Genomic DNA, 14181 nt, shown 5'->3' on the forward strand with positions numbered 1-14181 from the left:
GTGAAACTATAAAATTCATTAGGAACAAAAATACAGGTAATAGCAGGAAATATCAATTATGTCTCAAGTAGAAATCAAAAATAAAAGCTAAATTTTTTATCCATAGTAAGTAACAGATGTATTTTGAATACTGGTAGCTTGCCAGACTTGTTTCACCCTGTGTTTTAGAGCTGGCTTCTTGCCAAACCTAACTTAGGAACAAACAACTGTGTGTACTATGTATAATCAATTAAGTTTTTATTGCTGTCCCTACATATATTGAAAGTAGGTCAGGGCTATAGTTAGTGTTAGCTTTGAGTTCTGATCATCTATATTCAAATATTGTCTACAATGTTATAGTTAAGTAAAATATGGGTTTTTAATTGTGGGCCATGGTCATGCATCTATTATTTTGCTGTCATGTCCATGAAACTGAAGTTAACATTGTATATAAGAGAAGAAAAACTGAATTTCTTAGTGTACTGCGTGCTTGAAGTAAGCAGGCAAAACAGCACCCCAGAAAGTATTTTTTCTGCTAAAGTATATGGTTTCAAAAACATACACATTATATTTGTACCAAAAAAAAAAGACAGTTTTAATTGACTACATTTTAATGAATTGTAATTTGCTACTGTGGCAATCTATTGCCAATTAATGAAGTTTCTTTCGGAGACAGCTTAAGTTTCATGTAAATAAAGGAACGAATGATGAGCGATAGAAATTAAAATAGCTGTTCCATGATGTAATATTTATTAATTTTTTAATAACCTTAAGTAACAAGTCAATACAATCTATACTTAGAACGACTGCAGGATTGTTGTTTAATGGTTGCCAAACTTTAGCTATTTTACTGATATTTAAAAACTGTATAGATTTATTTAAAATAATTATTCTTTCAATTATGTTAAAAAAAAGACAAATAATATAACACAGTATAGCTTAATGTACTGGTGGAAGAATAGAGAGCTAAATGGATGTGGATACATTTACTGATTAAATTAAAACAAATAGTTCTTTTTTTGTCTGAAGTGTTATAGATGTTTTGCTTTTGTTTCCCAGTCTTTGTACTAAATTTTCTGATTACATACCAGTGTTGTCATTAAATGTTCTACTTATACAGACATATTTCAGTAGATATCCAAATCTCTGAGTCTATCTTTTCATTATGTTTTAATTATAGACTGATATTTTCACTAAGTGTTATACTTTTATATAAATTAGTGGTTGTGTGACATAATCTTCTCTTACCCTACTTCTATACACTGTAGTCCTCACTTAAACCATTTTATTACTGAAAGCTTGTTTCTACTCTAAACTTTCTACATTTCCAGGCCAGCAGTACAGGCTTTCCATCTGTGACTAATGCTGAGGGTGGGGTTCTCTTCCCTTCTGTGGTACCTCCTACATCCTACCTTCTCTCAGACAGAAATTTCTGACATTTATTTTGATGAGACACAAAGAGGGTAATGGACCTGTGCTGTTGTCCATTGTAAGTTAAATACAGTCTCTATACATCAGTATCGTGTGTGTATCTTGTATTCAAATGGTTTGATTGTGTCACTTGCAGTTACATTATGGACAGTAAATTTTGTATTGTATAAGTAATTTTTGCAATTTATGGCCAGTATATGTAATGTATTTTTAGAAATACTAGTTAATATTGAGTGTGAAATTTATTTCTTGGTAACTAGTATTACTTCACAGTTAAGTTATAAACTAGCATATTTATGATATGCTTTGTTTTGTGAAAATTCTTTGTAAAACTTCATCATTTTAATCACATCAAATTGTGTTTTATATCAATTAGACCTGTTCTTAAGTTTTTCTCTTTTCTATCATATCTGGAAAATCTACCAAACTAACATTACTCACAAGTATCATCATTTCCATTACTAGAAGAGGAGCTTAGACATTCACCATTTATGTGTGTAACTTCTTTTACTGGGTAGCTAGCCTTGGATTGAATAAATAGTATAGTTGAATGTTCATCAAACAGTTGATACATAAATATGTAAAAAACAGTGAGCAGTATTAGCTTGTCAGAAACATAAATATGTAAAAAACAGTGAGCAGTATTAGCTTGTCAGAAACATAAATATGTAAAAAACAGTGAACAGTATTAGCTTGTCAGAAACATAAATATGTAAAAAACAGTGAGCAGTATTAGCTAGCCAGAAACATAAATATGTAAAAATCAGTGAGCAGTATTAGCTAGTCAGAAACATAAATATGTAAAAACAGTGAGCTAGTCAGAAACCAGTATGAAGTTAAAAGTTAACATGTATAATAGTTGTTTATGATACACTGATTAACCACTAATAGGGCACTTAACTAAGAGTGAGTTAAACTATTTTGCTTCACAAAATAGCATAGGCTACATAAGATGCAGAAGGTGTCTTGTTTTATTGTTGCTAATTTGTTTAAGAGTATGGTGTGCAATTTCTACACAGATGCCAGCAATGGTTTATGATAGTAAAAGTAATCTTTGAGTACTTTGTAAAGACGATTAATTGAAATGTAATCCAGTAATGATGTTGGCCAAGGAAGAGAAACTAAAGTTACTGTCATGCTTTATGATTGTCTTGTGGAAATGCAACTTTGTGGGGCATGAATTGTTTATATACACTCTGGCTGTTATTCACTCTTCTGAACAAAATATAGAATCCAAATTTTTCCACAAAAAATTTTCCAATATCATTATACTGTATTCAGTAGCTTTCACTGGTGGAACAACTTAAGTAAGGTCAAGTGTCTCTGATTTTTTTTCCATATTCTTACTCTACTGTCAGTACAGAAAATGTGATACAGACCATACCACATGTTTTCAGCCATCCACTCAAACTGCACTTTCCTGCTTGCAGTAAGTGATTGTAGGACTGATTTTAGCTACCATATTACAGTTTTTTTAAATATCTTCTGCATGGTATGGTTGGTGAAAGTCAGATTCTGATCACTGTTGAGAGAATTGGTTGTCTTTGTTAGTCACCAGTGTTTAGCAGACAGTTTTTCCTAGTGACAATGTTATTCCCTTTTGATTATCATTTTTGATAAAGTAACAACAGATTTCTTTGAACAGCCATCCAAATAAACTGTCTTTGATTATAGTACAGTGTAGCCCCGTTATAACGCGATCATTGAGGTCCATAAAATGTCATCGCGAAACAAGCGGGGTCGCGCTAAATAGGGGTTTTGTCAGGATACACTTAAAATATTAAAAGTTATTAGTATGTAACCTATAACGAGGTTATGGTTACAAGGTCGGTCCCAGGGACTGAGCCCGTGTGGAAAGATTTAAAGACTCATTGCGTTATATCCGAATTCGCGTTAAATCGTGGCCCGTAAAATTTGGGTTTCACTGTACTTCTGTTAGATGGACACAAACTATTGTGCCCCTTTGAAAGTCAACATTCCTTGCTCTTATTATCTTACAGACCAACCATGATATGAAAATATTTTTGCTCTTATGAGGTTCCATTAGTTATGTGACACTTCATATGATCATTGTTTTGCATGTACAGATTAATATAGGGATCTACAAGTATGCTCGTGTTTGTGGGGAGGGTTCTGATAAAGTGGTTAATCACTGTAGTAGCCATGCCTATTATAGTCGACTAAATATACATAAAATTAAAAAAATAACTAAGTATTTTCAAGAATGTTAATTAATTTCTTGGAAAGATGGTACAACACTATCTAGGTTCATTGTGATTATAATAAGAGAGAAAAACAATTTTTTTTATATTGTCTATAAACTTCAATAAATATTAAACTGGTATGAATCGGAAATGCAGGAAAGCAACAGAATTTTTTTATGTACCTGAGGATCTTACTGAGATACTAAAAACTGTGTACTTGCCTGTGAAAAGTGTAAAAATGTTTAATGTGTTTTCTTAAATTACTTTAACTTAATAAAAACAATCCATTTTACAGTTATGTCTAAAAGCAATTAGTAATGTAAATTTTGTTTGTACTATATATTACTATAAAACATGCAAACTGTTTGTACTATGTATTACTATAAAACATGTAAATTTTGTTTGTACTATGTATTACTACAAAACATGTAAATTTTGTTTGTACTATGTATTACTACAAAACATGCAAACTGTTTGTACTATGTATTACTACAAAACATGCAAACTGTTTGTACTATGTATTACTACAAAACATGCAAACTGTTTGTACTATGTATTACTACAAAACATGCAAACTGTTTGTACTATGTATTACTACAAAACATGTAAATTGTTTGTACTATGTATTACTACAAACATGTACTATGCCTATTAAATTTACACTGCAGTCTGTAAAGTAGAATGTGCTGTAGAAAATCAAAACAAAAAGAACTTATTTTAATTAAAACATTGATGAGACTTATTACAATGAGTGATACACTAGTACTATAGGCTACCTAATGTCATGTAATAAAAGAGTTTACACTATAATGATACCGATTACTCCATTTATAGTGTAGAAAAACATTCATATGATTTATACTTCCTTTGTTACGCATATATTTTGGAAAGATGTTTATTCTAGTATACACATTTAGGTTTTTTTACATTTCCTTTGATATCTTATATTTTCCTTAAAAATGTTGCTCATCACATATTAGTTACTATGTCTTTACAAATAATAAATGTATTTGTTACTGTTACCCAGTGTAGCAGTATGATATTCTTCATGATTTTTGCTTTTCTTATTTAAACGTCAACTGGAAAGTATTGTTCTTCTTTATATGTTATACCTTTTAGGCACAATATTTAAAAGTAAGTTATGCTCAACTCTTTATCAACATTTCTGTCAAGACCATAGATTTTTAGAATTTGTTAATGATTATATTTTGGTGAAATTATTATTGGTTATGTTGTAGTAGGATCTGTTATACCTGGTAAAATATATTTCAAAGTTTTACATGATCTATCTAGATTGTTTATGGAAACAAAAAAAAAAGCTGTTGATTCTCACATAATAAGCTGTTCACTGTATTATTAATGGAGACAACCATTGCCTGCATCTTCTTTAAACTAATAGTGTATGATTGGTGTAATAGGAATATAGCCTCAAATTTTTGTATGTTTATTTTAGACTTGTAACTTGATGCAATCAAACATGAATATTCTTGCATTTTTGTGAATTAGTTTAATTTGGCCATCATGATACATACATATATATTTGGTTTTTCAGACCTCCTCTGTGTCTGGCCAGCACCTATATTCTACCGTGTCATCTCCACCTACAATTACCACACAAACCTCATCAGAGTTGTATCATTATGAACTCATACCTCATCAGATACACTTGCCAGCTAACCCCTCTGGAGTGCAACTGGCCACATATCCTACCCATACAACAACAGAGAACTTTGACTACACTGTGCTTGAAAATGAATGTGAGGTAAGTTTTGTGATAGAAAATACTTCACTTTAACTCTGAACTTACCAGTAGGGGTACATATGTCTTATATCAGATTTGTAAACACATATTCCTAAGCTATTTATCCACCAACTCGTTTGTAGATTCATGACTTTGCTGGTTACAGGATCCCTAGTAATGTTTAATGTCACACATACAAAGAATAAACAAATATTGTGTGAATGTTGTAATTAATCCCATTACCTGTTGATGAAATTTCCTGTGTATTTCACCCACTTTGTTTGGATTGGTTCTTTACACCGAGTGTTGTAACAGGCACAAATATAAAATTATTTAAAATGATGCAGTATGTGTTCCCAACCAGTAGTGAACAGTATATAAACACGTGGGTAATTTGAAAGTTGATTAAAAAAATTAATTACAGATTGTTTTTTGTTTGTTTTTTCCATAAAACCTTGTTCTAAGATTTCAGGGATTTAACAATCAAATATTCTGCCTTTTCAGTAACACAGTACATTATCTGCATTGTAATAAGAAATGTGATTTATAATTGCTTTCAGAAATTGATGTCTTCAACCAGGAATATGCAAGCAAAAAAAAACAAAAAAGTTGTTACTTTTAGTAAGAGTGATTGAACCAAACAGTTGAACCCTGAGTTATATGGGGGATATGTTCCTGAAAAAACACCATGTAAGTTGGAATTGTGTAAATCGAAGCATTAAATACCTGGTACCAAGACTTGATAACCTTATTTCATAATAAAAGGATATTTAAACACAAAATAATGGAATTAATAGCCTTATTAAAACCTTTACTCACAAATAACAACTCGATGAAATTACAAATTAATAAATCAGGCTAGAAAAAACTGTTAAAAAGATAAAATAATACTTCTAATTAGACAGGTGTAATGTGAAGCACTGTGATAAAAGTACTGGTAAAACATTGTTGGACTTATTACGAAAACATTATTAAAATTAGCAGGAATATAAAAAAAACAAAAGTAATTAGAACAATTAAAATTGGATTCAGAAATATAAACACAGGAATATCATAAATATAAATTTGCCAAATAATAAGATGATAATATAATAGCTTAATACAATATAATTATAATCCAGGGAAATAATTATGGAAAGGAGAAGACTTTTGCAAAGGGAAGGTCAATTTATTCAAGTTTTTCTTATCATATCTTGTGCAATAACATTCATTTAAGACTCCTAATCAACAACTGTTCTACCACATAAACGTGAAGCAGTGTATCGTGTAAGTTAAAACATTGGTCACATTATATAAAGCATTTATATGTGAATTAGGGTAGCTCGAACCTATGTAACTCGGGGTTCGACTGTATTTTGTTGGTTTTGAGATGCAGTTATGAAGATGCAATGAATCATGAATCTTTTTAAGTGATGCTTATCCTAAGCTCTATTAACAATTTTGTATTTATCTGCTCTAATAGTGATGTCACATACACACTATTAGTTTGTGTTGAATAATATTATATGTATTGTGTGCAGGATTTTTATGGGCCCTGGAAAATCTATAGTTTTGGAAATTTGTGGAATTTAATTTCCAGACCTTGAAAATCCCTGATAAATTATAATATAGTCAGAGAATCATGGAAGATTAAAGTGCTTTCATCAAAATATTTTTATCCAGAAATTTAACAACATCAGCAAATAAAATGTTTCTGTTTTGGGTATTTGTAAATTCTGTCTCATATGATTCATAACAACTTATTTTTAGTTACCAGAACAGCAAGTTACATTCTGCAAGGCAAATGCGGCTACTTTTTCAATTAGAAATGTGTAATTAGTAATTCATTGTATGTACTATATGCATTGCAATAATAATTATAATTAATATGTTAAGGGATGACCATGCATCGATAATAATGTTTAACAATAAACTACTTTTTCTAAGATACACCCTTGCACTGGACACTAATGAATAATACCATGTTGGTGTGGATACTGAAGGAATGTGTGCATGCTTTTCTGTTATTAACCTTATTGCCATGTATAATGTTCACCATGATGTAGTTATAGTTTGAAACATCAGCTCTAGATTGATGTAATTAATTTTCATGAATTAAAAGGTTTAATGTGTACAAGGAAACTTCGGTTTCTATGGGCAAGCATTGGCACAGATAATCCAGTTCTTAAAGTGATGGCTGTAGAAAAACATCAGTATCCATTATCTCACATTAGTCTAACTATTATAATATTGCATGGATTATCAGCTCATGAATTTAGTGAAACATGAGTTGATTATGATGTTACTTTGAGTATGAGCAGAAATAACGCGTGTTGCTAATCTGCAGTAGTTCAGTAGCATGTTTTTAGATTTAACCATTTCAAATTTTAAGAGATCACTAATATAACACTTAGCAACAACAAAAAATTAAATAATTTTAAACAATAAGTAAGAGAAATGTATAAGTAACAAAGTTGATACTGATAGGCTTGAGTTTAAAAGAAAAATTTAGTACATCACACAACTCTGTTTGTGTCACATTTTAATAAATAAAGTTATTCTACCCCTGGCATGACTTCTTTGCCATGATTGGCTGAGAGGTGGTATGAAATATTTTTTCAATGTTTCCTTGAGAGCTGGGCAACAAATTGCATCAGTGTTGCCTGTTTGTCAAGGCCATTGACATGTAGGCATGATGTCACAGCAGACGTTTGCAGACATTTTTGTTGTAGCACAGTGAAAACCTGCTGATTCATTAGGACTAATTATAAACAATATGCTCAAACCTGTAAAATGAATGTGAACATGTGATTGTAGTTACAGGTGAAGAGCTGCAGAGTTGCTTAGACAGCAAAACTTTGCAGGTGACAATTTTTGTAGCACAGTGGAAAACATGCAGACTCATTTAGGTTGAATTTACATACAAAATTGGAAACCTTGCCAGAATTCTAAGCAAATTTTATGCTAAGTTAGACATGTGCATACCTTGTACATTTATTAGTATGAAGACATGATGATGTACTGTTATAGCTTAAAAATTAAAGTTTCTAAATCTCATTGATTTGTTATTGATTCTTAAATTGAGATCAAAATCTTCAATGAAATTTTAAATTTGAAGATTTACATGTAGAGCTGGAGAAGTAGGCTAAATATCCTATGTGAGAGTGCTAATTAATCTGATTTTAGTAAAACTTAAATATAAAAGGAGTGGCAGTGAAATAAAACAATTATTGGCTGGTCGAAACGTTGTACATTTGCTGTTATGTTAAACTTATATTAAAGTTTTTCTTCATTACCCATTCAAACCGTCTCCAATCATTATAATAAGATGCAACAGTTCAACATAATAATACTGATATTTATGGAATTTTTGAGTATTTTTTTTTTAACTCACCATATAGTAACCTAAATTGATTTGAGTGTTTTACAGTAGACCAACTGTTTAATGATTATATTACAGATTTCTTTTCATCAAAGTAATACACCATTAAAGGGTTGGTCTGTCGTCTAATGTCAAATAATAGATTAGGTACAATAATATTATTCACAAACCTAAATCAACTTAGGTGTATTATATGGTGAATTGAAAATAACCCAATAAATATTACATACACATCCGCATTATAAAAGGTTTAACTGTATTTCTTTGTTTTGCTGTACACAGCAGAGGGTATAGTGAATCAAAGAATGCATTAGGCCTCAACGTCATAGATTATATTTTGAATTTTACCTTTAGTGAAAAGAAATATGTAATATATGATGATACTAACATTTTAATTTTTAGTGTGGCAATACCCTACTGTAATGAGGTCTTCAATGTTGGTTTGGCTATTTACTGCTCACTCTAAGAAATTTTTTTTTATTTTGTAAAAGTTTTTTTTTTCTTAAAGCTTCACAACTTACAGATTCCACAGTATTGAATTAGACAATTTGACAACTGTGTATTCATACGTTTCACTGTATTTTCAGTGATGTAAATTGTATGTCTGATTCTTAACATTACAGTTTATATGTAGAATGTTTCTTGTTTCAAAGTTATTGAAAAAAATGTGCATACTTAATGTAGTAATTCATATATCCCAAAGGACCTAGTCTAAAATAAGTTTGATAAATAAACCAACAGGACAGTGTTTAACCATTTCATGCAGTGATAAAAGTGAGGGGGGTGGCTTTTATAATTGAAAGTTTGTGTAAGAAATTCAGTGAGGAGCATAACATTTTACACAAAAACTTATGTTCACTGGATAAGACTGAAATTATGGCTATTGACAGTTAGGTGGATCTGGGAGCAAAGGGTGTGTTGAACCTATTACCGTGTTATGCAAAGTCATCCAGAGTCATACAACTGCTTTTGTCAAAGCTAATGGTGCTTTTTCCTTTTGTATTATACAGTGTATAATTATTGCAATGTTGTACTGTATAGTTGAGTTTTTATAATTCAGTTAATGGAAATTAAAATGTGGATGTTACACTTAAGAAAAAAATATCATATGTGTTTAGGTTTGTAATTAATTACAGTTTGATGTTTTATGATATTGTAGATAACATATATTGTAATTTGTTACATTTTACTTTATAATGAATTATTAGTATTTCTGTTATATAGAAAGTTTAATATTGATTTCACATTTTAGGGATATAAGCCCTCTTATCCCAAAACAACCCCCAGCATCATAGAGAATTATGCAGTTGGCCTGGAAAGGCACAATATTCCAACCTCTGCTACTAGATGTCATAGTTCTGGAGAAAATACCTCAAGCCAGAAACATCTGGTTCCCAAGATGGTGAATGGTGTCACTGTGATGGCTTACCACAACCCCTGCAATTGTTGCTACTCCCTAACCCTATAGAGATAAAGCCTGTGGAGATTATGGAACTGTTATGATTGCCCCTGAAAGAGACATTGAGCTCATCCCAGCTTTATCTATGTCTCCAACTCTTCCCTCAACATCTGTGCTGTTTTACTTGAAGGAAACCACCCAAAAATTACGGACTCCTTTTCTGTAATAGTAATATTTTTTTGGTCTAGATATTTTTCAAACATTCTCTCTCCCAGGAACTATTCTTCCCAAATCTAAAAGAATGTACTAAACTAATTTTGTTCCACTTGTGCCTTCGGAAAGAAAAAAAATTGTGCCTCTTCTTATTGACGTCGGTCTGTCACAGAAAAAGTTTATTTCAACCTCAAAAACTGAGTCAACGTCCCAACTTAAGGAAGCTAATTTTGAGAAGTTTACTTATATTTTGCTTTATATTTAGTGAATTGGATGTTGCAAAATCTTGCCAAGAACATCTGTGCCAAATTTCAGCTCAACTGTACGTGAGCTTTTATATATATATATATATTAATTTTTTTTTGAAGCATTTTATTAATCTCCTCTCTCATCATTTGTGCTGAACTGCTGATGCTTTTCAAATTGGATTGTCTTAGTGAAACTTTGTTAATCATGCCCATTCCATGTTGAAAAATCTTCAAAACTGGCATATCTCTCAAAGTGCCATTCTTTTGTTAACATATTTCAAAGAAGTTTACTAATTAGCACATTATGGTTTTATGTTATCGACCTTGATTATGTTCTATAACACAGTTCTAGTCAAATGGCCACATCAGATCTTGACTTTTGCAGCTGAACATGACTACATGATCTTGGATCTCTAAACATGCTATTGATATAAAAAGTTGCATTTGATATAACATTTATTTATACATGTTCTTGATACTTCCTGTGATAAAATGAAGTTGTCCATTGCCCATGTTTTTGGATGATGATGAAGCAACTCAAAAAGTGTCAGGTTGTGTTTGTCATATGTAGTATGTTTGCTGTCTCATCATAATGAAAAGACTGTTACACTTCATCTACGAAACATACAAAAAACACTAGTCACTTATCATTACTCTGTAATTATTATTATTATTAGCATTTCTAACTACTAAAATTATTAAAAAATTCTCTGTAATTAGCAACTTGATATTTTGTTAAGACTAGAGGCTAATATTGTTTTTAGCTTGTAAAACAAGCTGTTTTAAAAGAGATGAAAATTATTTAAGAAAAACAGTAGTTTAAAGTGATTTTATAAAGAAAGTTTGTTTTGTTTTTGCTTAATTGCCAAAAATACAGGTTTTGATTATATATAATGTGTCAGTTGTTAATTTAACAAAAATCTACATTGTACAGTAAAAGCTATTTTCAGGGTGTTTTATGTTAGACTTATCTTTTTTCCATGGTTGTGTCAGTTTGCTAAATGTGTCTAGTCTGGATCCATATAGTTCTCCGAGTTATGTGACTTATCTTCTTTAAGCTGTTGAGTGTCAACTTGTGAAATATAATATATACTCTTGTAGTTTTTAACAAAATGCCTGTTAAACTTTCTAATGCACGTGCCTTAACATATTTGTAATATAGATTACATAAAATAGTTGTAGCAAATGTTTCGTGTACTTACTTGTGGACTGTAGAAACATATTCTTTAACCCATTAACTGCAGCAGGAGCAGCTCAGTTGCCGTTTTCTGACTCGCAGATAAAACTGAGTTGTCATCAATCACAATAAAACTATAATTTTCGTCATTCGCATAGAGTTATAGTTATATATGTGTGACTGATGGATATTTCCATCATTTGCAGCTGAGCCATAGAACTTCAATGACAGAAATGTCCGTCATTCGCAGTTAATGGGTTAATGTTAAACTACATATATAATGATATTTTCTAAACAGTAAGTCCAGACTGTGGAAGATAATTTTAGAAAATAATTGGTGATATTTAGATTGTTTGTGAATTTTTAGATTTCTATCAAAAATTATTATGATTCACTTAATCAACAAATAGTTGTTTAATGTTTTTATGAAAATTGTTAAAATTGAAACATTCAGGTGGTTTTATATCTCATTGTATTTTACACGGAAAGCTTAAAATCTATTTTAATACTTGAACTACACAGGTTATGAAAGCGTGGGTATTTATTTCAAAATAGGTGTATTTATGTGTATTCACGTCTTGAAATTCAGTAGTACTATAATTTGTATAAGCTCACCCATTTTATGTATCCAGTCATGAATATAAACTATGATACTCATGATACTGTTCTTGTTTTATTATAGAGAGTTTTGACCACTGAAGTTTTTTTTTCTTTAATAGGTTGTGTGCACATTTTATAATTTTGTATCAAAACATAATTTATTTCACATACACAAACATAAAACATTAAATTTATAAGCTTTAAAATCAGTCTGCATTATACTAAAAGATTTTGAATATGTTAATATGTAAGTCATGTGATAACCCTAATTAATATAAAGTTGAGGTGGAACAGAATGTTTCACAACTACATTTTGACATTGTGTCATTTTTGTGGGTAGTGTTATGTCACTAAAAGTTATTGCTTTTGGGAATGGTATGTAATATCCCTTTCTAATGCAAAATGTTTGTACATTCAGATTATAAAGATGTGTGTTCTGATTGGGAATTTAGAATATACATGGTGGGAAATATCACTTGTATTTAATGGCACTGGAAAGCAAAGGAATATGGATCAACTTGAGAAATCAGGACCATTCAGAAGGAGATCTGCAACAAGTTGTATCCTAGCAACTTATCGCAACACACAATTTGGAAACCACCGTTGTAGATAAGAGGTAAATCCACAGTCCAGTGTGTAGTGGTTTTGTAGGCTAATGATAGTAGTTACAGTTCTTAATCAGAGGCCCTGCTTCTTTTATCCTCGTATATTGTTAACTGGTTTAAAAAAAGGTATGATTGTGGTTGTATTTTTCTACACTGCACAAAGCAAAGGATAATTGAAGTGTGTAATGCTATAGTTATGATAAATCAAAAGCTACTTTTATAAGATAATGACAATCAGCCCTCCCCTATTAATTCATTCTTATGCAAATTAGCCATTCAGTCTGCTATTCATAGTGGTTGTCACTTTGAACCACAGAGTTTAGAGTGCTCCAGAGTTTTCATGAACTGTGGTTAGACCTCAAAGAAGACATTCAGGTGTTTCACACATAAAGGCCCTTTGTAGGAGGTTAAGCTGGCCAACCACAGCAAGCTGATTAATTACCATTAGCAGAATGTGAAATAGATTTGACATTAATGACACAGTTGCTTGAAAACCTGGACATGGAAGATGGCCAATCAAAACACAAGCAGATTACAATGATCAATTGATTCTTGATCGTTGTAATCATAGAGTACCTGTCATGAGACTGAATCAAATGTTTGTAGCCACACTTAGATGTTATGTCAGTCTACAGAAGATTTGAAACAGATTTAACAAAGCTGGAATGTATACCAGATATCTAATGAGGTGCACTTTACTTACAGCAAGGTATGAAATATCTCGCCTGTGACAAGAACATATGTAGTAAATCATATCTCGCCTGTGACAAGAACATATGTAGTAAATCAATGATGTGAAGCACTGTTTTTTCTACTGGTGAATTGGGTTTCTTACTGTATTAGAATAACAGATGTTTACTTATTTGGAACCAGGCCCAACCCCATATAGATACAGGATGATGACACATATGGCTGTTGTACAGTGGGAGTATAGTATGAGCAGAGTTAACCATTGATCAATACATACTTATCTGTTCATCTGCAGAATGTTATCATTAGTGTGACACATTATAGGGACCACACCGTGTGATTCTTTGCATTCATAAGTTGATACAGCTAGAAACTTTAAAAAGATTTAGCTTGTTGAGACATTGTTCCAGATATTTGTTTTCTTAACTCACCATATGTGTATAAGACCATGTCTACCCTACTTTGTGGTGCAAGAAGTAACCAAATTTATATATTAACCTTAGTTAATATATAAATTTTTCAAAATCTGTTCA

At 31.1% G+C, this 14181-nt stretch overlaps 1 protein-coding gene across 4 annotated transcripts in view; it reads left to right on the forward strand.

Moving 5' to 3' along the window:
* Positions 1-11927, forward strand: part of LOC106458090 (protein boule-like) — a 47332-nt gene extending 35405 nt beyond the window's left edge. For 3 of the 4 annotated variants that reach the window (XM_022384219.1, XM_022384218.1, XM_022384217.1), the window contains exons 10-11: positions 5167-5376; positions 9969-11927. In XM_022384219.1, coding sequence (XP_022239927.1) covers positions 5167-5376; positions 9969-10184 — 426 coding nt within the window. In that variant the 3' untranslated portion in view covers positions 10185-11927. Of the gene's footprint in view, positions 1-1310; positions 1469-5166; positions 5377-9968 lie in introns of those variants that run through there. The other variant, XR_002610307.1, reaches the window with a different exon arrangement.
* Positions 11928-14181: the final 2254 nt, after the last annotated feature.

The sequence above is a fragment of the Limulus polyphemus genome, unplaced genomic scaffold (genome assembly GCF_000517525.1).
Source record: "Limulus polyphemus unplaced genomic scaffold, Limulus_polyphemus-2.1.2 Scaffold415, whole genome shotgun sequence".
NCBI classification, from domain to species: Eukaryota; Metazoa; Arthropoda; class Merostomata; order Xiphosura; family Limulidae; genus Limulus; species Limulus polyphemus.